General features: G+C 44.7%; 1 protein-coding gene and 1 long non-coding RNA gene across 4 annotated transcripts in view; both read left to right on the forward strand.

Moving 5' to 3' along the window:
- Window positions 1–10,883, forward strand: part of ARID5B (AT-rich interaction domain 5B) — a 108,500-nt gene extending 97,617 nt beyond the window's left edge. For both annotated transcript variants that reach the window (XM_085229319.1, XM_085229320.1), the window contains 2 exons: window positions 790–988; window positions 5,071–10,883. In XM_085229319.1, the coding sequence (XP_085085445.1) occupies window positions 790–988; window positions 5,071–7,218 (2,347 nt within the window). In that variant the 3' untranslated portion in view covers window positions 7,219–10,883. The remainder of the gene's footprint in view (window positions 1–789; window positions 989–5,070) is intronic.
- A 140-nt stretch (window positions 10,884–11,023) lies between these two features.
- Window positions 11,024–25,285, forward strand: part of LOC104911910 (uncharacterized) — a 34,909-nt gene continuing 20,647 nt past the window's right edge. The window contains exons 1-5 of one of the 2 annotated variants that reach the window (XR_014884686.1): window positions 11,024–11,298; window positions 12,707–12,899; window positions 22,933–23,067; window positions 23,389–23,488; window positions 24,384–24,533. This is a non-coding gene — a long non-coding RNA (uncharacterized LOC104911910). The remainder of the gene's footprint in view (window positions 11,299–12,706; window positions 12,900–22,932; window positions 23,068–23,388; window positions 23,489–24,383; window positions 24,534–25,285) is intronic. The other variant, XR_014884685.1, reaches the window with a different exon arrangement.

Here is a 25,285-nt window from a genome sequence, read left to right on the forward strand (position 1 = left end):
TCAGTTATTTTTCCTTTCAGATGAAGAATAGCAAAGGGAAAACAGATAGATTAAAACTCAGAGTGTTTGATGCTTTTGGGGGAGGATATTTTCTGTTTGTGTTTCTTTCTATTCTTTAAAGCGATTTTGTACGCTTCGTGGAGGAAGGTTCCACTGCTCAAAATTCTTTCACTTTTAACTCTTTAAAAGAAAAGACTCATTTGGGAAGGCAGGGACCGTGGTGACTGTCACCCTTTGAGGGTGTGTTTGGAAGGGTCAGGTTGGGCTGGCACTGCACCACGCTGTGTGCTGTGCCTGCTGTTGCAGGTTTCCGTACTCGGATGTCTTCCACCCAGTTTCTGGCATTTATCCTTGTACTCGGGGGAACCTCCAGCCTGGAAATTGTATAGCTGTTATCAGGTTGGCTGTGGCTTTGGAGGTGTTTCCTTGGGGTTTGCTGCATGCTTTTAAGGTAGGGAGAAAAAATAAAAGTAAATGGTTGTGTGTTTTTTTAATCAGTCTAAAACATAGTGGCTCTTATCCTCATCTGTACAAATTGGTGTGGCTGCGTGAACCACTACAGCCTTACTGACAACTGATACACGCCAACTCCACTCAATTTATGCCACACGGTAATCTTGCCAAATAAATTGATTTATCATACTTGGATTTGTAGATACAGAGTTTACAGTGATGCTTTTATGCCACGGAAGAAAATAGATTTATTAAGTAAACTGCTCACAGTAGATACATTTTATTCTTTGCTAGAAAAGCAAAACCTGATCAATTATTTGTTCCTTAATCCCCTAGATTAATCCTGCCGTATGAAAGATTTATTAAAGGAGAGGAAGATAAGCCACTGCCTCCAGTGAAACCTCGAAAACAGGATAACAGTTCCCAGGAGGGCGATGCGAAAACAAAAGTGTCTGGAACAAAACGCATCAAAAATGAAAACCAAAAGAGCAAGAAGGAGAAAGATAATGCACAGAAACCCCAAGATGCATCTGAGGTTGGTTGCTTCCCTGCTTTTCAACTTTTCAATTAAAAATGTGCAGTTTTAATCAATCAAAATTCAGTGATAAAATACATAATTTAAACTGGAGAATCCCGAGCAGTTGGCCTTTGAGTTTGCTCAGCAGTAGAAATTCAGTTGGTGTGGTACTGTCTCTGTTGTGATTTTGCAGGGTTACAAACAGCCACCAGTTAGCTCCGTATTGCTTAGGAGTGATGGCAGAAGACCAAGCTCTAGATACAACGAGTATCATTTCTGCTCATTGTGTTACACAGTGGTCACCACGAAAAGATCAGCATCTGCCAAAAGGAAACCACACAACTACCACAGTTATTTCCTAATCTTAAGTATAGGGTGCGGGAGCCTCTAATATTGCTGATAATGTTGTGGTAACTGGGTATAGCTGGTCTTTATAGTAGTAACATCTGGATTAGCCCTTCTGCACTTACAGATGTATGCACATATCCATCAGAAAACATATCACTCCTCAGGATTTTTATCACTAAATTTCTCTTTAGACTCAAAGGTCAAATTTTGAGCAAACACCTGCCAAGCTTTAACTGAGACTGAAGTCTCTCATGTACCACAGATGGTTTTCAGCAGAGATGCTGCTAACCTGCTTCACGTGGGCAGATCCTGGTTTCCACATAGAATCACATTATGTGTGCTCATGGGACAGCTCCAATTTTGTGTTCACAGCCCATGAAAGATAGATCTTTAGAGTGGAATTCATACTTGTCTGCAGATTAAGGGTAAGTTTCATGTGTTGCTTAGTGCTATAAAACCAATGGGCATTTTGCTCCAGTGTTTCTTAAGCATGTCTTTTGCCCATTTGAGCCACTCTAACTATGTCCTCTTGCACCTTGCGTAAGTGAGACCTTGAAGCTCCTTGCACACAACTAAATACATAAGATGTTGCTTTTTCTGTCTCAGTCTGCCAGATCGCAGCAGCCTTCAAGGTGTTGCAGTGAAAGTAAGTATTTAAAGAATGTTGAAACACATGACATGCCCGGCAGAGTACGGCTGCTCCCTTGCCTTCATTGCTGTCTGGCAGGTACATAAGTCCTGTTTCTAAACCAGTTTGAAATCAGTATTGAGTCAACTACCAACAACCCTCCTCCTTGTTGCTTAAAAAAATCACAGAACCAGTAAGCATGGATGCATTTGAGAATTTGCATGTTGTTTCAAGAACAGAATATTCTGATTTTCATGTCCCACTACCATTTTAAGTTGTGCTTACAGTGAAGAATGTCACCTAAGGTCTAAACCGGAATTTGTTTTCAATTGCCTTGATCAACAGCATCTTTAATGTCAAATGTAAGAGCACTCTACAGAGAGGGATTTTTATTTTCCCCTGCACTGTAATTTTAAAGCAGAGAACACTGCTGGGGGAAAACTCCTCTGCTTCTGATTGCAAATACCTGAAGTGCATATAACCTCCTTAAGTCAGTGGAACATTGCAACACAAATTGCCCAAAGCAAGGAAATGCAAAGCTAAGGCTTGTGCTCCCTTCCCCTGTCATTCCTTTGTGCCCACTTGTTTACTCTGGGGTCTTAGATCAGCAAGATAACTTACATACTGTTGGTACTGCCACAGTTAAGCACAGCATAACAAGCCAGCAACAGAGCATCAGCCTTAACTTTGAATTTCCTTGCTTTTGTTGTTCCCTATCTCAAACTTCCTGCTGCTTAAACTGCAGTTATTTTTGTATGTGGTTTGCAGGAAGAGTTCTTAGAGCTGCAGTTATCGGAAGCATAAGGAGCCGAGCTGAGACAATAAAAATACACAAATGTGGCAGTTTCCCACTGTAAAATAGTACCTTTTAAAGAAGAATGAATCTCTCATCTCTAGGGTGGATGATGGTTCCTGCTCCTGTTTAATCAGGGCAGGCAATTAAAAACTGCATCCTTCACACAGGTCACTGTATGGATGGTTGCACGAAGCAGAGAAGTGAGGAGGCCTGTAGGGGTGGACACTTCCCCCCTGCGTGGGTGCTCATCAGTGCTCCTCTGCAGATGGAGCTCTGTGCCTAAGGCATCATCCAGTCTTTCAGGGTGGAGCAGCCTCCAATCTGCTGTGGCCTGCTGGAAGGCCTCACACAGAATCATAGAGTGGCCTGGGCTGAAAAAGGCCTCAAAGATCATCTAGTTTCAACCCCTCTGCTATGTGCAGGGTCGCCAACCAGCAGACCAGGCTGCCCAGAGCCACATCCAGCCTGGCCTTGATTGCCTCCAGGGATGGGGCATTCACAACCTCCTTGGGCAACCTATTCCAGTGCATCACCACCCTCTGAGTGAAAAACTTCCTCCTAATATCTCAACCTAAACCTTCCCTGTCTTAGTTTAAAACCATTCCCTCTCACCCAGCACAGATTCCGTAGTTGTTGCAGGCCTCCTGCCAGACAGCAGTGGCAGCGTGTTGTTCACAGGGAGCCTTTATCATTGCGTGTGGATGTGTAGGCATGGCCTCAGCCAAGCCACCATTTACACCATTCCTGCATGTGGCTTCAGAGCAGGCCGTAGCTATGGGCTAACGGATAACCAAGCTACAGAAGAGCAGTCTTCTCTATTGCACGTTCAAATCACGCAGCACAAGAAATATGCAGGGAGAGAGAATATAACTTTAATTTATTACGATTGCTTTTGTCTTTGTGCTCTTCTCTCTTTTCCTGCCATTGCAATGACATCGTCTCTGTAACAAGATACCAGACAAAATGCTATTAGCCTTAGAATGCACATTTCCCCACAATAGCTGAAACTTCAATCAAAATGTTGCTTAACAGAAACAAAGAGCAGAATGTGCAGTTATTAAATATCATTTCTCTTTTTTTTTCATCCCTGCTTTGCTCATCTGTGTGGTATTTTCCTGTAATTTTATAAGCTCAAGAGACTTAGGGATAGTACTTTGTAAAGGACCTAATGATGGTATTTGGACTGCAAAAGACAGCTATTAGTTTAAAAAGAAGAAGTTACGATGACTAATGGACACTGCAACTAATAGACCAGCCAAATACACAGGAATATTTAAAAGCAGCTGTGAAGAAATAAATCTCTGAGATGATTAGATTTGTTAGGACTTTCTCTGGTCCCTCACTCCTGTGATAGACTGTAGAGCAGCATTTAGATAATAACTTTCTTGATGTGTCTTATCTTTACAACTAAGAAAGAAAGAAAACAATAATAATAAAGGGTTCACACAATGCTGCTGTTTTATGACTGTCTTATACCTTGACGTGTCAGAAGAGAATGAGAGCAGTTTTGAAAAAGGCTGTCAGTCAACTGGATCACAGATGGGACGCTCTGATGACCTCTGTGGGTCACAGTTCAGCCAGCAACATAATGGGATGAATAGTGTGAATTGTGAACACAAGCTATATTAATGGTGAAGCAGAAAGAGCTGCAGTCCCGTTGACGGTAACATATAAAAGCTATGTTTGTAATAGCGTGCACACGCACTTACGGAATGTTGACAACTTCATTTTAATCCGTTAATAAAAAAATGTGTGTCCTAGTTAAGCTGCAGCAGTGATTTGCTGCCTACAATAGGGATTCCTAGTATGCCATTTCTGTCATTTTCACACTTTAATGCAGAACTGGGTGTGAATGATCTCCTCTGTGATCACTGAATTTTAAGAACAATGCTAGAGAGCCTGCATTTTCAGCTTCATGTAAGAAAAAATGTTTGGATGTGTGTAGTTCTCATAGGTGAAGTTGGCTAGTGCGAAAAATCTTAATAGCCTTTTTGTTTGTGTTACAAAATCTGCTCTCCTGCATTTGCCTAATTAATTTTAAAAGACTAACCTCAGCGTTTAGTGGTGAAGCCACTGGTGCCTCTAGTCAGGCTACAAACATCTGCTGCTTTGAAATGCCTTATTATGACACTGGCAGCAATACTGTATTTCTAGGAGGTATGTTTCTTTGTTTGACTCCAATACCTGGTATTCAAGCTCTTGCATTCCAACAAGGTGATTGACAAGTACATCTCTAGCAGTAGCAAGCAGTGTACTGTATATGTTCTTCTGAACAGTCTGCCAAAATGTACAGCATTCTCACAACTGTCTATTGAATCATTTTATTAGGTTTCATCAGAACAAGAGAAGGATCAAGAATCAGCAGACCAGAAAAATTTCACAGAACATCCTATAGTAGGAGAGACGAAACAACCTAGTCAAGGCCCTCCACCTCTTTTGCCAGAGACAGCTCAGCCACTGCCAGTGGAAAAGACAGACATGACAGAAAACAGTTCAAGCAGTGAGAAAACCAAGGAGGAAGTTCCTCATTCGTCATCTTTCTCAAGTATATCTGTGCCCCCGGATGAAGATACCATGCTGGATACCACTGTCACAAAACGACTGCACTCCTCAGCAGATACTCTGGAAGACACAAAGCCAGAACGAAGGATACACAAAGCTTTTACTGAGAGCTTAGAAAACGAACCTTCAGAAATGCCCTTCTCGACTTTCCCAGTCCAGCTGCCCACTCAAAGTGATATGGAAGATGATAAATTGCCAGAGATGGCTGATTACATTGCAAACTGCACAGTGAAAGTAGATCAGCTGGGAAACGAAGATATCCACAACGCACTGAAGCAAGCACCCAAAGTACTGGTGGTCCAGAACTTTGACATGTTCAAGGAGAAAGAGCTGCCTGGGTCCATGAGCGACGACTCCTCTTTTGGTTACACACCACTACTCTACTCAAAGGGTAATCCAGGCATTATGTCACCCCTGGCAAAGAAAAAGCTGCTGTCACAGGTCAGTGGGGCAACCTTATCATGTAGCTATCCTTACGGTTCTCCTCCACCTTTGATTAGCAAAAAGAAATTGAACAGCAGAGATGAACTGTCATCAAGCCTATCACAAGGTCCCCACGTCCTTAATTCTGATCCCATAGCAATTAATAGGCCATCAGTCATACAACACGTGCAGAGTTTTAAATCCAAGGAAGAAAGGAAATCAATTAATGATGTTTTTAAACATGACATGCTAAATAAAGTGGATCCTCAGCGCTGTGATTTTTCACAACATCACCTAAGTTCTCTTGCTGAGTCGTACGTACCGAAGACAGATATGCAGGACTGCAAAGATAAAATGAATGAGAAAAGGGCACTGCAGCACTCCCGTGTGCCCAGTTTCTTGGCAGATTTTTATTCATCACCTCATCTGCACAACCTTTATAGGCACACGGAACACCACCTTAATAATGAACAGACATCAAAGTACCTCCCCCGGGACATGTTCAGAGAGTCTGAAAATATTTCTACTTTTACTCAACACAAACACCAAGAAAAACTAAATTTAAATTATCACCCATCTTTGCATCAGCAAGAAAAAAAGGCGGCAGTGGAAGCCTCCTCAGATGATCAGCCAACAGATTTGAGTCTTCCAAAGAGCATACACAAACAGACTGCAAAGGCTCCTGGCTCCAGTCTCTCTCATTCATCTATGGCCCAGCAAGAAGGCAAAGGTATCTCCCTGTTCCAGGCTGCGAGCAGCCAGGCGGTGAGCCTAGACTGTAACCCCAAAGCTTGCCGCGTGTCCCCCATGGCCATGACTGCCCCTAAAAAACACAGTGAGTTACTCCACAGGTCTGGGAAGCAGGCACAGAGGCTGGAGAACCTGAGGAAGATGGAGGGGATGGTGCATCCTATCATTGGCTGCAGAATGAGCCCTCAAAACATCGGAGCTGCTCGGCCTTTGAAGCGAGGCCTGGAGGAATTGGACAAAGTCATTTCAGAAAAAAAAGTCCGAGCTGTCTCTCCTCTGCACTTACCAAAGGAGACCTCAGTGAAAGAAAAGGTTCCCGATGTGGAGGGGGAAGGCAGCAAGTCGCTACACAGCCTGCATTCAGGCAGCGTTCTGGAGAGCCACAAATTTCCCCTCTCAGCCCCAATCTTCCCAGGCTTGTATCCAGGAACCCTGTGCACAGGGCTGAACAATCGCCTCCCGCCTGGGTATTCCCATCCTTTACAGTACTTGAAAAATCAGACCGTGCTCTCCCCACTAATGCAACCTTTGGCTCTCCATTCCCTCATGGTGCAGAGACAATTCCTCACATCCCCTGCAAATTCTCAGCAACTGTATAGACACTTAGCTGCAGCAACACCTGTAGGAAGCTCGTACGGTGACCTTTTGCATAACAGCATTTATCCGTTAGCTGCTATAAACCCTCAAGCTGCATTCCCACCTTCCCAGCTGTCCTCTGTACATCCCAGCACAAAACTGTAAATCCCCTCACTCACAAAAAAAAAAGTCTGAGGAGAACAGTTCAGTTAGCGACATTCCTCCCGCTGTGATGATATCTTGCAGATCTGTATTGCTGTAAGCCAGGATGCCGTCATATCCCACGTGGCGGAAAGCTTTGGATTGTGATCGAGACAGGACTACTTCTTTAATTCTGGCTCCATGCCAGTCCCCTCTCCCCTCACCCCTGCCCTGGCAAAACAACAACAACACACACACTCAAAAATTCTTTGGATTTTGCATATGTGTTTTCTGAAAGTACTTGTGTATGGTAAGAGCAAATGTTCAAAGGGAGCCGTGGAAATGCAGGCCCAGTCCTGAGCTCACTGAAATGAGAGGCGACGTTTGCATTTGCTTTTCATTGAGCCGAGGACCAGAGGTCGAGTGTTGCTGCAAACGAGTCGAGGACTCGAGATGAACTTGGCAAGGAGAAGAGGGCCGAGAACCCACACGATCGGTGGATGTGCTGTTTTGGGTAACTTTTCCTGACTTTTAAAGATTCAATCAATGCAATGTATAGTAAAACGGCAATAGATTTTTCATTTTAACACTATTAGAACAGAAGGGTAAACACTGATTAATTTGACTGTACATATCCACTTCATAAACTACCAATGTCACATTTGGTCACCATAATTTATATAGTTTTGTTTGTCCGATATATTCTGTACTCTTTATGTTTGTTTCTTGTTTTGTTTTTTGGGTTTTTTTCTTTTTTGTTTTCTTTTCTTGATTATTTTTTTAAATTAAACAATATCATTTTACCTGCAACTTTTTTAAAAGGCTGTGGCTGTCCTAATTTTTTTATGTTTTAATTTTTCCAGCTTCTTCATACTTCTGAGCAGTGTTTTTTTTTCATTTTTGTGGTAATGTTTACTGTTTACAAACTGAAGCAACTGGTTCAGATTCATCTTAATGGATATAAACATACTATAGGTAATATTATGGTGCAAGGGTGCAAACAAGGTTCCTTTCCCTATGGTCCGACCCTGCAGGTGCTGAGCACTTCCCACTCTCTTCATGTTGTTGTGGTGGCTCGTGCTGCTTTTCCCTCCCGCTGAGCTTTGCTTTCCCATATTGTGGTCCGTGAATTTGTCAATAAGTCGCACTTAGCTTACCTAGGCTGTGAAACCCTCCTGTGTACCAGAGAACCAATCTGGAAAACTAAACCTCACTGACACAAGATGGCAGATGGCAGAGGAGTCCAGAAGACAGATTTATGATTTGCAAGAATGGCAAGAATTTCAGCAAATTAGGACAGGAGTTTGTGCTGGTTTGAACTGGGGGTGTGCAGGTCCTATGCCATGGGCAGGGCTTGGTGGGATGGGTAGGGGTCATGCAGCAGATGAGCAGATGCCCTGCCATTGGGCACAGCTGGCACTTGAGGTGGCAAAGGAGCCATGTGACTGTTGGGATGGTCCTGGCACCACCATGGGGACCACATCCCTCCCTGGGCATCTGCCAGAAAGTGAGAGCCGAGCACAGGCTGGGTTTGGTAATGAAAGAGCTATCCTGTGGCTGCATGTTCACACTGAAGGACGTCACCACCATGTAGCTGAGTGTAGACATTGATAGAGGAGTGTGGCTTAGAGGCTTTTTACAATGTGAAAATTGGTTGCGATTCAGACCATCTCAGTTTACTGTTCAGAGACAGCATAATTGATGTGAAAACAAACATGGAAACTACTAAGAAACACTTTGCATGCTAGGCATGTCATTAAATTTTCCCGTGATACGAAGCCAAATACAATATATAATGTATCATAGTTAATATCCAAAGGTGGAATCCAGAATAATATACTCGTCTACTGTTAAAGATCCAGCTTCTTCAATTCAATACTTTATATTCCTGTGGTAAAACTATATTTAATTGATCAATAAACAGACTAGTAGAACTTAGAACATGGATGTGCCACTGCAGAGCATCCTGCTGCTCCACGGATCTTACAGGAACAGAACCGCAGGCTCAGCTGGGCAGAGGCCATAATGTCGAGGACATCTCTAGTAAAGTTGCACTAGGTCTGAATTGTGAGAATCAGGGGTTTGGGGATGGGTGGGAGGAAGGAGGGCAGGGGGACGAGGAGAGAATATGAGAATCTACAGCAAACACAAATTGGAGTATGTTTGGCAAAGCAAGCATTTCTCTTTCTTGTTTTGGTTAAATCTGTGTCCTGAGTTCGTGCATTTGTTTATGCAGTGTCCGCTTTCCCTTTGGTTACGTCAGGTTGGAGTTTGGTCGTAGCCTTTGTGAAGCAGAGCAAACGCGGAGCAGGGCTGGGGAGGAGAGCGGGGAGGGAGGGCCTTGTCTCCCCGGAAGGAGACCTGCCCAGACCCCTCCTAGGAGGGAGGCTTGTGTGTGCTGGGTGAGACATTGGGACAAATGAGAAGAAATGGTAGCATAAGGCCCCAGCAGAAGGGGTGCGTTGTTTGTTTAAGAACTCTTAAGATAAATCTTGGAAGTCTTTCAAAAGGCTGTTGAATTCTCCATTGGCTGAAAGACTTTTTTTTTAATGTCTTAAATGGGACTTTGTTTGTATTGTTTGAGTTCAAGGGACTTTATTATTGAATGAAATTGCACAAGCCTCTCTTTGTGCAATCAAACCATTGTTATTGATAGGTTTGTAAAGGAAACTGTGGAATCTAATTGGCAATAGAGTCATAAACCTATTTACCAAGAACCAGTTGCAAGAAATGTTGCAAGCCGAACGCACTATGTCCAGCATTCATTAGGGATGCTAAAGGTTGTGAGATGATGAGGTAACGGCCCAGCAGCTGCAGCTCATGTGCCTTCTGGCTGTGGGCTGGGCCTGCCTTCACCAAGTGGATCCACAGTAGCACCTGGCTGTCAGTGCAGCACACTCCCAGCAAGGGAGTAGGTGAGTGAGTGAGGACATTTTGCAAGTTGGCCTGGCTGCATGAGCCATTTCCCTGGTGTGCCAGGGCCTGGGAAGTCGCCTGTTGCGGCTCAGGACAAGCTGGCTTGGCAGCATGTGGTGGCTGCGGGCCAGGAGGGCTGTGCCACCTATGCTGCTGTGCTCCCAGGGCTGCCAGGATGCTCCTTCCCACACTGTCCTCCTGTGCAGTGCTCACCCAGTCATCACGATTTTAGTGAGAAACAGGAATTCCTGCCGTGGTGCAAGGCCCGCAACGTGAGAACTGTTACATGAGCACTTAACAGTGGTGTTTGCTGTAAATGTGGTCGATACTTCACTTGTTCTCTTCCTCTTCCCGCCCTCCTCCCCCGGACCCATAGTTTTAAATATGTTCTAATAATGGCAGCATACTCTACTAGCTGTTTATACTTTTTTAACTTTCTTTTGTTGTAAATATTGTATACTTTTTGTGATTCAAGTTATGTAGCCTATATGCTCTGTAAGGTGATGATTTGTATATATAAAAATGGCCCAGTAATATTATATAGTTTCCCATTTAAAAGGTTATTGAGTAACCTTTGTGTTAGTTTAAACACTACCAGAAATAAAGCTGAGCCAACTATAAACACTCAATTTTTGTATGTTTTCCAAATTGTACTTATTAATGCTTTTGATACTGTATTATGTGCCAATAGTTTCCCAATCACATAGCAGGCAAAAGATATTTTGTACTTTTTGATCCACTGTAATATTTAATAAAAAATGTTACTATCTGTTCCCTTTTGTGTTTGATTAATAATTCTGTAAACAGCCCTTATCACCACGGATTACATATTATCCCATCTGACCTTTCAGCCCTCTTATATTGGTTTTTCTAGAGAAAATATTCCCGCCTGCAAATGATTAGATTAAAGAAATGGAAGTTTGCAATTTCCTAGAGGAGGAAGAGACAAGATCTCCAGTTCCCCTCTATTTTCGCAGTGTGCTCACATTAAAGCGTGGCTCGGTCAGGCTGACTGCAGGAACAGCTTTGGATGGGACAACGTTCATACCTTCTCCAGAAAATTTGTTCCATTTGTATTTCAGAGCAGAGCTTTTTCCCCACTGGTGTGGCAAGCTCAAACTCATGGCTGAAAATCACACTCTGCCTTCTCAGCTCCACCACGAAGATTTTGCAGCTGGATGCTAACTGGTGAGTTTGTTGATGACAGTAAACAATCACTGAGTGAAATTGATTAGCATTCTATTCCTTACTGGGTCCAACACCCCCCTTAACATGGCGGTCCTTGGAGAAAGCTGTGATGCAGCAAGCTTTGAGCTCTGGGTTACTCCTGTCCTCCACAGCAGGAAAAATAATTTCCTTGGCTGTATTTCAGGAACGTGTGGTTATTGCCTGGCACACAGCAGGGGAAGATGTGCCCTGCAGGCCTGGGTAGAAGCAGTCCGGTCCCCAGAGGGCAGCAGGCAAAGTCACCCAGGTGGTGGAACCAAGGACCAGACCAGTGCTAACATCCCCTGCAGGGGACACAGCACCACTCCAGGGCTCAGCTGTCCCTCACAGTGACTCGCAGTTAGTGCTGGGTTTGTCAGCCTCACCTCTGCTCAGCACAGCTCTCACTAACACAGCTGGAGTCCACCCCAACCAGGCTGAAGAACAGCAGCTCCCTGATGCTAGTTTCCAGGAAAACGTTTTATGACGTTTCTGCTGCTGGGAGGAGCAGGCAGGTGAGGTTGGCTGGCAGCACACTCCTGCAGGCCTTCCAGGAATACCAAGCACCTTTCTGGAGCTAGGGCAAGCAGCCTGTGTCTCCACAGCCCCGTTTTGGTGGGCTCACTTGCTGCTAGAGCTTCCACTGCCTTTCAGTTGCTCTTCAATTCATCCTTTAAAGGATTATTAATAATAATAAGTATAAAAAATGTGACATGCTCCATCTAGTGTCTTACCTCAGCCATGAGCCTGAATTGCCATGGGATGGGCGATGTTGGTGCAGTAGGGACATCCCCCCCCCAGCCACTTGGGTACAGGCACTGGGGCAGTGGCACTGTCACAGTCACATCCCCACAGCCTCCTGCTATGTGCCAAGACGGGTTATAAACCTGCACTGTAATGTGGGAGCAGTACTGGGGCAAGAATGCACTTGAAGGACCTGGAAGAGTGTTCTTCAGTGCATACAGTTAATTTGAGAATGGATTATAAAACAAAATATTTCCCCTCTTCTGGAGACAGAGCAGCTCCACAGGTGCGTTATTGTCAGTAACGAGCACTGCAGTATGTAGCAGCTGAGGTGAGCCACTGCCCCACACAGCTGCGGGCCGGCATCTCATCTCACATCATGGCCACGGGCTGAGGGGCAGCATGCATGGAGCTGTCTTCAAGGAAGGAAAAAAGGTAGGCCAGGGAGCAAAAACCAGCCATTTTCCTTCAATTTGTTCTGAAATGTAGTTAGGAAAAAAAATCCCTTCAGTGGTGTCTCAGATGACCCTCAGAGCAGGGGTGTAGGGTGGGCGCTAAGTGTGCCTGCCGAACCCTCACGGCTGCCCCCTAGCTGAGGTGAGAGGACGTGCCCCAGCCACCCTGTGCCACCTGTCTGTGTCCTCAGCTGACGTTAGGCCTTGAGACGGCGCTGTCAAGGGATGCGGTGCTGTGCTGGGCTGTGCGGCCGTGTTGTGAGACGGCGCCAGGTTGTGAGACGGCGCCATGTTGTCGAGGGACGCCATGTTGTCGGGGGACGCCATGTTGTGAGGCGGCGCCGTGTTGTCGGGGGACGCCATGAGGCGGTGCCGCATTGTGAGGTGAGTCTGTGAGGCGATGGTGTGTTGTGAGGCAGTGCCGTGTTGTGGGGTGACTCTGTGAGGCATCACCGTGTTGTGGGGGTGACGCTGTGGGGGGACGCCATGTGGTGGGGTGACGCTGTGAGGCGGCGCCGTGTTGTAAGGAGATGCTGCAAAATGTCTTACACGAGCAGCAAGGGAGTCTTTCGCCACGTTAGTGCCGAAGTTGTCTATCTGCTCTTTAAAGCAGCAGGGCAGTACCATGGGCTTCCTGGGCCTTGCAGCCCAGCGCACATCTCCAGGCTCCCGAGCCCTGCTGATGCACACGCCCGTGGCTGCCCGCTCCCACATTTCTCCCTGGCGCCTGGGCTACTCCAGCACGAGGTTCCCAAGCGCTGTGTTCCCCTCTTAGCAAGTCTTTTCATGGCAGTATGTTTGCTTGCGAGGTCCCCAAAACACAGCCGGCAGAGAAAGCTCCCCCTTCTCCCACAATGTCTGTGGAGCTCTCAAATGAGGAATAAAGCCATTTGTTTCTAATTATATTTGGCACTCACACAGAGAATTTAGGACTAAAGCACGCTATTTTTTTTGCTCCTGATTAAAGTACTTGACCTCATAAGCAAAAGGCAAAGATTTCAACACACACCCGCAAGTAGGCTAGAAACAAACTGCAGAGAAAAGACCAAAAAAATGCTTTGCTTAGATACACAAAATAATTCATTATGAAACAAAAGGCAGAATATTTAGTGCGTAGCTTGAGCTTGCCTAGGGCTCATCTAACCACCCAATTACTGCTTCTGAAGCAGAGCGCATTTACTCCAATCTAACGCAAACACGATGAGGACCCACATGCTCCACTGAGTCTGCAGCACATGCGTGATTGACCGAAGCCCTGTTGCTGCCTGCAGAAGGAAAGCATCTCTGTGCTGGCAGGAGAGCTGTGGTGGAAGCCAGTGGCAATGGGCATGGGAGCTGCTTTATTGTCATAGGTTTTTCCTGTGTTGCTTGGGTGAAATAGTTCCTGCCCATCAAAACCTGGGGGAGGTAAACTGGTGGGGGTGTGTTTTCTGTACGTATATAAACTGTGGGACTGTTTTGCAGTTATTTAGGCCTCCTGAGCTCAGGAGCTCAGGAAAAGCCTCACATTTGCACAGTGCTTTCCCTTAAGCCCCATCACAGTGTCAGGTGCAGTGTTGCTCATCCCAGGGCATGATGGCCTGTTCCATCTCCTTTGCCCATCCATCTGGTTCCTGTGCTGGGCAGCAGGATGCCCAGTTCAGGAGCAGTCCCACACAAACCAGCCAGCTCCTCTGTGTCCGTGCAGCCAGCTCAGCTTTCAGCTCCCGTGTTTGCTGTTTGCCTGCTTGCTAACAGCACAGAGATGTGTCGCAACTGCAGAACAGTCAGCTGGCTCCCAACCAAGAGAAATAGCACTGATCTTGATGGCACTTTTTAAAATAGCAGAGAAACCAGCTCAAACAGAAATTAACTACCCTGCGAGGTTCTGTGGTCCATAAAATTCTTCCCCAGGCTCCACGGTTTTAAAATAACATGAAAGAAATACTTTCCATAAAATGTAGTTAACTAGCATACAGATTTTTTTTTTAGTCGTAATTCTGAAAGTCATACCCAAACAAAATAGTTATACAAGCATTAAATTATACGTTAAAGAAGGCCGATAAAGACAGTGAATTACAGAGTTACCGTGCGAGATTTCAGATATACAGATAGTAAGCATTATTAACATTTTTATTGAAGGTGACCTACAAAAGAAGTACAAAAAAATCAGTGCCACTGCTGATTTCTTGTAACGCAGGAAAACACGAATCTGTAGCAGCTCAAGCCCAGCGGCCAGCCAGTGCCCATCAGGTCTGCCTTCCTCCCTATCCTTTTCACAAGTATCAATGAGAGAGCAGAGGATGGCTTTCTGGGCCTGCAAAGTGCCACTCTTTGTCTGGGAAACTCCTTTGAAGAACTTAAAGTGGATGTTTTTCTCAGTGGTCACCTGGAACAGTAAGATGGTGAGTTTGTTGTGGAGGGATTTTTTTCTCCGTGCTTTACAGAGCAAGCAAATGTGGAAACAAGCTATGCAGGCTGCGGCAGGTCACTTTTTGGTGGGCTGGCTTCTCGTGATGGGTTTGTTCTGCCATTTCTGAATGTGTAGGCTCCTCGACACCTCTCTGAGCTGTGCTGAGGGTGCTTCCCCGTGCGCTTACCAGTCTGTAAGGCTACACTTGCACTGCAGCTCACCTGCAGTAGGTATGAGGTGTCCCCCTCTTGCAGCTGCCTGAGCACTTTCCTAGTGTCAATGCAACCTGCTCACCTTTGAGCTGTTGCCCAGCCCTGGGGCTGCAACCATATTATGTGGTTAGTGCTAGTTTCAAAATTTCTCTGGAGGAAACTGATGGACAAATTGAAATGCACAGACACACACAGAAATACACCATGACTGCATACGTCGCAGTTCCGCAGGAAGTCAGTCTTAGAAAATTTGGGTGGCCAAGCACAGCAGCTTTGTCCTGCACTATTGCTTTGTCCTGCAGCAGCCAGGCTTTGCTGCTGCATGCTGCCACCCTCCCAGCTGCATCCCCACACCCCTGCAGTGTTAGAGGAACTGTAGCTAGATGACAACTGAATTGCTGATGGAGAAAGCAATCGATAGGGAGTGGAAAATATTGATTTACATATGGCACTAACGCACAGGGAAGAGGATGTGTGTGCTCAGTGCTGCATGCATGGAAAAGAGCCCTGCACCTTGGCTTACGCCAGCTGGATGATGGGAAAAACCATTTTCTAAACATCTCATAAACAAGAAAGTGAGACCAACACAAAATAATGCAAAAAAGGCAATTTATGTTGACCTTTCAAACACTGAAGACCCAGCATTTGCCTTCAGGGAAATGAGGTGAAAAAGCCCGTATGTGTCTTTGCAAAGGAGTGGTGCAGCCGTGAGTGGCATCAGTCCTTCCTGTCTGCCCTACAAACAGAGCAGCAGTGTCCTATCAGAGGCATACCCAATTTCAGACAGGCCTGCCGAGGGCTGAGGATGGCTCTGTACCAGTTTTGTAGCAGTGTCTTTGTGCAGTGTGCAGTATTTGAGCTTTAACTTCAGGTGATAGAGGGACTCCAGATTTTCAGCTGCAGTCTGTTATTCTCTGCCATCAGTATCTGCTTTGTGTTGAGCGATAAATTTCAGACACTGTCATTAGTGTTTGTTTTCATCAGAATTTTTTCAATTACATCATTTCCAGATTGTCATCAGAATCTCCCAAGTATTTCTAATACCAAGATGGGCTCCCGCATAGACAGACTTGATGACAGCTCATTAAAGGTACTTTCCTCTCTCCAAGGCGGTTCTAAGAGGCTATTCCATCGCTGTGTGTGAAGGATGTGGGCTGTGGGCAGTATGGTATGGTAGCACACTCTGTAGCAGCCAGCAGTCCTGGCTCAGACTTCAAGTGTGCCCCCATGCCCTACATAGGCTGCTGCAGCTGTTTCCTCTGCCTTCTTCTCAGCTGTAGGCAGGAGACAGTCATTTTCATAAGGAAGTCATAGATCTCAGCATTTCTAGTCGTAGTATCAAAATCAAATATCAAAAAATCAAAATCTCTGTTGGGTTTTGAGTCAAGTAAGGCCCTGCACAGGAGCAAATCTCTGGTGCAGTTCTGCCCTGTGCAGCGGCAGTGTGTGCCCTGTGCAGCTATGGGTGGAGGTAACCTCTGTGCAGAGCATAAAGTGAAACCCGAAAGTGAAGACATCATTTTTGCTGAGACACATCAGTCTTTTGGTACTTAGAAGAAGTTCCACCTATCAGCAGAACCAGAACGTGCTGCTGTCGTTCTGTGCCTGAGCATCCAGCTGCTCTTCCATTACAGGCTTCTTGTCTCAGCACCTTATAATCTCACAGTAAAATTCTGTTTCTTGCTGAAGAAGGAGAGGGAGGATGTATGGAAAAGAAGTGCTGCACATTGCTTTTTTCCCTTATGGCAGCTTTTGTGCCAGGCAAAGCAGATCATTCCTTCAGCTACAGTTTTGTCTAATATGAAAGAAAGGAGGCAGTGGATTGCATTTTGTCACTTGAAACTATATTGCAACCTGACCAAATATTATTCAATAGCTGATATAAAACAAATTTGAAATAAATAAGGCCTGACAACAATCTACTACATTATGAGCTTATCTTGGTGAGATCAGTCACATCCGTGTCAGTGTGGACAGACTCCATCCAAACCAAATTCCTGACAAGGCTGCTGCCAGTGCTGATCCTTTTACACTTGTGCTAAACAACCATAAGGAGCAAAAGAGAGAGCCTGTCCTGTGGCAGTAAAGAAATTGGCATCTGAAGTAGGAATGGGAAGGCAGAGTGGCTAATTCATAAAGATATTATGTATGCCAACAAGATAAGGATTTTTGTTTCTAGTAACTTAAAATATGCCATGCAGTGCATCCTGATTTCACTCTGCTGTGTATGGCCAGAACATGTGGGCAGACCTGCATTCCCTTCTCGCCATGTTAATTTCTGCTGGCTTCCTTTGGCTGCATGTTTGTTTGTGTAGCTCCCCAGTAGCTGAGGCAGGATGATTCTGCTCAGAAGGAGCAGCTGTTCCTCATTGAGCACGGTGTTAAGCTACTTTTACAGTGGGATTGATGGAGGCAGAAGGAGGTCAAATGATTTACCCAAGTTCAGGCAGAGGGCCACTGAACAGCTCGCCTATAGCATCTATTGATTGCCCGTTCTGCCTACGCATTCTGTAGGAAACATGAATGAAAAGACTGGAAGCAGCAAGACAGAGACCAGCAGTTCCCAACACCTTCCAGCTGTGGCTTTCTGGATGGGCCCTGTGTAGCAAATATCCCTAGGAGGATAGCAGAAGCTGCAAGGTGTTAAATTAGGCTGGATCTCCTTGTGAATGACACAAAGGACTTATATCTGCACGCTGAGTATTTCTATCAAGAGTCAAGGTGAAATAGAGCCTTGTGCCAGCCAGTGAGGCTATGTTCCTGCCCTGCATTCCCACTACGATGGCCTGTGCCATGCCGGGCTCTGCCACTTCTGCTCTTCCAGACTGCTCTGGAGTCTGGAGTGGTTGCCTTTGGAGATGTGCTTAATTTTTCTTACTATTTTTCTTTCCAAAAACAACGTTTTTGTGTTTTTTTTTAATATTTCACTGCACTACTGTATGCACAGCTGCTTTGCTGCCTCATAGGAAGATCAACACATTCTCCATAGTTGTAGTCTGAGCAGCACAGCAAGATGCTGGTAGCCTCCGGATGCTGAGGAAGAGAGGGACAACCAAGAGCACAGACAGCAAGGTCATAGTAATAAATTGTGGTGAAATGCTTCGACAATGGAAAATAACTTGGCCCGGCTCCATCAGCAGTGACGATTTCTTTGCAGCGGTCACAACTTCCCCACACAGACATACTCTTGCAAAGTTTGTGGCTAGTACCAGTGAGAACTATCTAGCAGGTTTGTAGCTGGAAAGTCTCTTCTGTTCTTTTCTGGTGGCATCAGAGGCCAATCCTGTGCACCAAAAAATAAGTGCTCTCCGATTTTCCTGTTTGTTTGGCTTATCCTTCTCAGAAAGCCCTGTTGTGCTGTCCTAGCCAGCCAAGCAGCCTCTGAGTGTGCCACTGGCAGCACCTGAATAGATGGACACCAGAACTGGACTCTGTTTGCAAGAGGTAAGGTATTTCTGTGCTCAGGTATTAGATCTGTCCATCTCTGCCTGCTACAACCAAATCTTCTAGCATTACCCTGCAACACACCCTGTGAGAGAGCCTGTGATCCACCCTGCCCAAAGAGAGCTTGTGCTGTATAGAGAGATGATCATGTCACAGCTGTACCTAGGGCATCATGCGTTCTCTCAGCTGACACTTCCCAGGTTAACCAGTTTTTAACACTTGCACCCATCTACAATGTGTTCCACAGCAGGCAACATGGTGCTAAAGCTACATGTTCCAATGAGCCTTAATTTCAAGCAGACAGGGGCACCCTCAGTGCAGCTCAAGAGCCCAGTGAAGCTTCGGGGCTGCAGGGAGCACTGCTGAATGTGATCTGTTTGACTTTCCTGGTAGAACTTTGATTTATCCAAATATCAGCTTGAGTGTAGTGAGGAAAGAGAATTTTGACCAAGCCGTGGCTTTGGGTTTTGCTTTTTATTTCACTGTTTATCTAGTTCTCTGTATTTAGAAATAAATCTAAATAAGTATAAAGCCTAGAGCAGGCTTCCCTGATTTGGCTATTCAACAACCTGCCGAGCTGCAGCTGGGTGTGTGGAGGTACCTACCCCTCTAGCACTCCCTCCATGGCTCACTCATGCAGCTGAAAAGCCCCAGCTAACTCGCCTGCCTGCTGCGTGTCCTTCCTGCGGCAGTCCTGGGTTGCTGCTCCATGGGGAGCCTGCTGGGTCTGGGGTCCCAGCGTCAGCACACCTTGCCTCCAGCACACAGGCGGCATCGGCCCAACCATGGCAGTATTCATTAATGGACGTGCAGCATGCTGCAGCTTCTGTCATCCTGGGCTGAGTGAATGGGAGCCATCTTTTCTCTTTCACTGAGGTTTGTTGTTATTCTTAATTTTGTTTGCTTTTTTTTTTTTCTTTTTTTCTTTTTTTTCTCATTAACCGTGGTCTTGTTTAGAACTTTCCTCTCTCCGATGGGAGAGAATTAAAACACTGTTTGGCAGTGTGGATGAACCACACCAGCTGCATGCTAACCAGCATGAGAGCACTTTGCAGGCAGTGTGTAAGCACTGCAGCCATCCAATCCAGCTCTCAGCAAGCGGCCTTAGAGGAAAACACCTGCATCCACTCCTTGAGTGTAGTGCAGCTACTTGGTTGGGTGACCTGGTACTAGTCTGGGTTAAGCTGGTTTTGGGAATGTTTCTGCAAGCCTTGTCATGTTAGGTCACCTGCATCACCTGCCTCCAGCTGCTGGAATTGTGTGGTCACTGTATTTTATGTATATGATTGTATGATGATATGGTTTTATGTATTTATACATGTTTATGCGTATGGTTAAGTGATGAGTTGGCTTATCTGCATGCTTTTAGAAGGACTGGCACTTTGAAACCCTCTCTTTTAGGAACTGGGCTTGGCAGAAAGATGTATTCTTAGCAAAGAGGAGTTGTACTTAAAAACTTGCTTTACTAGCAAGTGCGTAGTAGCCTGTAGGGCATCAAGTGCTTAGGAAAAGCATTGATGCTGTCAGGTTGAGTTTTGCCTCCCTCTCGCCTCCAAAAAGCAAACAGAAAGGAGCAAAGTTTGCTCTACAAGCAGCAACAACTCCACAGGCTCTGTCTGTGTGCAGCAGCGAGGTAGCCCTGGCCTGGCCCTGCCCGTCATTGTGTGCCTTGTACCTTTTTTGCTGGTAGGTAGGTGGTTAATTACTTGAAAATTCATGCTGAAGTCTTATTTTTCATATGTGACTTAGTAATTAAATTCCTCCAGTTGGTATTACAGAATGTAAGTAACAACGACATAATTTTAAAATAATAGTCAAATCTGACAGTTTAGAGTAATTTCACTTTATGTTGGAGTCGAATGCTAAGAGAGTGCACAGAAAGCAGAAGGCAGCTGCCTCAAATAGTTTGAAATTAGCATGTGGTAACCAACAACTATTATTATTGTATTACTGCTGTAATTCCCAAATGGAGAATTAAATTTCTACAATAGATACAGCTTTTAACCAAAAAAAAAAAAAAAAAAAAAGGAAAAAAAAAGTGTGCTTTTTTTTTTCTTCTTTTTTTTTTTCTGGGAAGGAGCACTCTTTTAATAAATGATAGAACTGAAAGTACATTTCCCAAACGAAGGGAAGAAAAAAAAACAGCCTTGCAGGAGTCCTCATCACAGGGCTTCAGCTTCTCAGCAGCTGCTACTGTAAGGTTGCTTGAGCTTTGTTCAAAAGGACAGGCAGAAAGGTAGATTTAATATTTAAAGATAAGAATAAGCAAATTAATTCACTTTCTGAGCTTTAATGTACATCACTGTAACTGCGTTTAGCTTGGAATTCAGCATTTGCTTGCCAAGAATGAGAGGTTCTGTTTCTGCCACAAAATACTGAGCTGGAGCCCTCTGCTTTGCAGTGTCCTCCTTCTCAGCATGCATCTCACCAGGAGTGATAGGGAGGGCGGCAGGGCTGATGGTTGGTTGTCAGATGTCACAAGCTCATGGAGCTTATGGCTGGATGGTAAGTCTTGACCCTAATTCTAACGGGCTTTTACTTCTGCATATCAGTTATGCAGTAGGGCCAGCTCAGGCATGGGGACCTGTGCACTAACCTGATCTCCCATATCGACTTTAAAGTCACTCAGACAATCAGTGCATCTTTAATTTGAAATGCTTGATGGCTAATCTCTTGTTTTCTTTAATTAATGATCTATAGTTAACCATTATGAATGGTAAATAGCGTATTTCAGCATTGACAGCAAGATTTCCTATGGGAAAATCTTCTCCTATAGCTTTAATTTAAATATGCACTTTCACATAGCACTTACCAAATCCTTACCTTCGTGCTATTCTGTGATTACGGGTCCATTAACTAATCACATTTGACAAGTTGTTTATTGAGGAGAGCAACTATTTTACATCTCTTGCCTGGGAAAGAAAATACTCTAACAAACAATTATTCAGCAGCTGCAATCATGGAACATTGAATTAATTGCTTTGAAGATCACAGTCAAGAAGATCTTGATAAAATCAAAGAAAATGTGGTTTGACAGAATGCATGAATGGGAATGTTGGAGGGGAATCTGGCTTTGTCAGCCACAGCCGTGTTCCAGGGGAGTACAAAATGAGCCTCGAGACACCTCGAGACACGGGGCTGGGCAGAGAAGGGAGCCGTGGAAAAGCTTGTTTGCTTTAGTTTATCAGAACCAGAATTTATATCTGATTTGATGGCAGGATGCGAATGCTGCTTAAAGGGCAAGCAGACGAGCACGATCAGACCTTAAAATCACTATAGAGGCTGATACGAGGATATTTCTTACACGTAAACCTCTGTGGGCTACTTTTCCTGCCGTACGACAAATTAAGTAGGGGTACTGTGAGGCTGGGTGTTTGCAGAGCACTTCAGACTGTTTGCGTTGGAGCGGGACACAAGGCAGAGCAAGTGGTGTGCCTGGGATGTATGGGTGTGCAGGGATGCTCTGAGTGGACAGAAGGGAGTACGTCTGACTGCGTGCCCAGCACACCACCTCTGGCTTGAGCTCTCAAGGGGTACTTTGTGGAATATGGCCAGAGAAAATAATGGGATTGCTGCCCCAGTTTCGCTCAAGTACTGGGATCAGAAGCTCTGATCTCTCTTCAGCTCCTGTGCCTGTGGGGTGACACAGGAAAGGTGTTTGCCTATATAACTGCTGCTCTTGCAGTGTCTCAGACAAGGCAGATCCAAACTGCTCCATGGCTAAAAGAAGCCATCCTTTGGCTGCCACATCAGCACACGCTTCAGAAGCCAGCTGAAGGTGCAGTATGTTTCTGCCAGTAAAGATTGACTCCTACAGGACACCAAAAGGGAAGGAGAGCTCAAAGGTTCAAAACTTTTGTTGTAAGGGGCTTCAAAACAGAAGTATGAGGATGGAACAGGATAGTCTTTGAATACTGTCACTACAGCAAGCTGAAAAAGTTGCTCAGTAGGCTGAAAGGCAGTGAAAATGTCAGATGGCTTTTCTGAAAACATCCTGTTTGGGTTGCTGTGGGTCATGCGGAACTCATACAGTCATCTTTCCAAATCTGCCTTGTTCCTATGTTAAAAATACTTTTATTCAGTTAAATGCTGTAGAAATGAAAACTTCAATTCTTTCTCCTTTTAAAGCTTTCCTCTACCCTAAGTCATTTTTGGAGTCTGAGGAGGGGCAGGGAAGAAAGTTGGAGGAAGTTTGAGATGCAAGTGGAGCCCAGAGCTGCAGAGCAGGGTAGTAGCCCTAACTTAGAAGCAGCAGAGGCAACAGCAGTCACATGATGTGTAACTCCCACAGTATTCTTCTAACACGGACTGCTTTGTGCTAGCTCTTTCTAGGAAATAATGAATTTACTTTTTTTTTTTTTTTTTTTAGTTTGAAATAAGTGGAAAACACAAGCCTGTTGGACGTGGGGTTATGCTGAAACAGTACAGCAGGAGTCCAAATGGGAGAGGAAATCTTTGCATGATCAGTGCCACCAGGAGATAAATAAGCAGTGGGAACCAGGAGGTGAGTGCAGCTGCAGTTGAATGTCCCAGGCCACGAGGGTTGAAGCTCTCAAGTGCTGGGGAAGAGCTGTAGTGGGAGCACTGGCATTCCAGCTGTGCTCCATCAAAGCCTTGCTAATGCAGGGAAATGCTAGCAGTGACAGTGACAGTCCAGCCACCAGCCCCTCAGTTACACAGCCACTGCACACTCCCAGTTCAGGAGAGCCTGTGCATGTGACGCTATTTCAGTCTTGATGATGGAACATCACACTGCCACACCAAATGTAGCATCGCTAAGGAATGCCTCAGAAAGTGTGATGGAAGCTATTGTGTCAATTTACAGGAGGAGGCTCTGAGGAGCTGTGACCTTGCACTGCTCTTGCTCTATGTGGCCAACTGCCTGAACTGAACAAATATCCTTGGAACGCCGTACTCTGATTCAAGTAAGATTCTTTTTCTTGAGTAACCCTTTGGCTGTCCTCAGTGCTTGAATAGCAGATAGATGGAGCCTGACAATAATTGGAGGTATTTTTTAATTGTTTTTGCAGATAGAGGTGACAGAATTTGCCCTGCTTAAGAAAAAATGTAGAAAAAGGCAAGTAAATAAAACTTGCTGAAGTTTGTATTAATCAGTCTAGTGAGCTGTAAGAGTAACAGTGAACAGAGCTGTTCTGTTTTATTCCTACAAAAAAATGTAAATAGTGGGCTATGCAGTAATGCTTGGAAATTAACCAACTTTACTTACCAAGAAATTATACCATTACTGTAATGGGTAAATAGAAAAGTGTGCATTGGTCTATAGGCGTAACTGGCAACAGCAGGCACTGGGATAATACTGAGTTAGACTGAGAAAAGCAGACTGGTTTTCATTGAAGAGTAACAGCCAATCAGATATTTTTAAGACTTTCTCATGAGGTCACAAACAAATTGTTATGTATTAAACATACAAACTCTTAGTAAAATAATAAAAATTGCTAGAACTCTTGTACTCCTCACCAGCCAAATGGATGCTGGCAATTGTAGGGGCTCTTTCTGCATTGCAAGGGGGAGAATTGCTCTGGGTGCCTGCAGCCAGCAATAGATACATTGTGACATGACTGATTTGCAGCAGGAGTAACTGGGGGCCCAACAGAGGCCTTAACAGAAAATCACCCAAAGGTAACTTCTTCATCCAAAGGGTGCCACGCTCTCTGACTGTGAAATTCCTGTTTGAATTGTCCCTCCTGAATCCCTAGGCAAACCTGCAGCAATTAAATTCAGATCAATGTGAGAAAAGATGTCCACATCATGCTCATTCCCATCTCTTTCTTCTCCACGTTATGTGCTTCCTTGGAGCAGCCAAGAGAAAATGCATTCCCACGGTATCATCAAAGGAGCTGCATCCAGCACCAGATTTTCCTACCGACCAGACCAACAGGCCGAGTCTGGCAGCCCTGTACACCAGCTCTCGTGACTCCAGCTGATACATTCACATCATGAGAAGGCCCAGTAAGTCGCTTTCTTTTTATTTTAAATACTCTCAATTCTTGTGTACAGCCGTGAAGGACTAAAGAATAATGATCACGCAAAAACAAAGGAAGTACAGCAGCTGCTACCATCTGAAAAACAAATATTGTATGGACAAAGCATCTTACGTGTGACAGTTTTGCTTTCATATTTTTCTGAACGTTGAGAAATTTGAAAGTCAGATTTTAAGTTCATTAGAGCAGAGCTAGGAAACCCTTTTCTTTCCTAAGGTCTTTATTTAAGAACTATTGATTCCAACCATAGATCAGTGGAAACATTTGTTTTTCACTAAGGTGGAAAGAGCAGCTAAGGCATAGACAATAATTTGCGTAACATGGTGTTCCTGTAGCCCAAGAGTACCCCTGAGCTAAAGCGTGTTAAGCTCTTGGCACCAAATAATCAAAATATAACCAAATAATAATCAAAACCAAATTTTGAAACATACACTAATTAGAAAATTGAACATATAACCCAAAGAAAGATGGAAAGGACTGGTGCCATTTGCCTTCAGGGTAAAGAAAATGTGAAGTTCTTGGTATATTTGCTACGACCTTCGTACCTAATGATGAAACAAACCCCAACCACAGGTAAGAGATTCTTACAGACTCTTTCCCTCTCAGAAAGAAAATGTACAAATTTTAAAGTATGAAAAGAAAATCCTCTATTTTTGGTACTCTCTTGTCACCATGTGAAAGTTACAGAAATCTGAAGGCAAGCCACAATGGAGTGAAAGA

The sequence above is a fragment of the Meleagris gallopavo genome, chromosome 8 (genome assembly GCF_905368555.1).
Source record: "Meleagris gallopavo chromosome 8, MGAL_WU_HG_1.1, whole genome shotgun sequence".
Taxonomy (NCBI): Eukaryota; Metazoa; Chordata; class Aves; order Galliformes; family Phasianidae; genus Meleagris; species Meleagris gallopavo.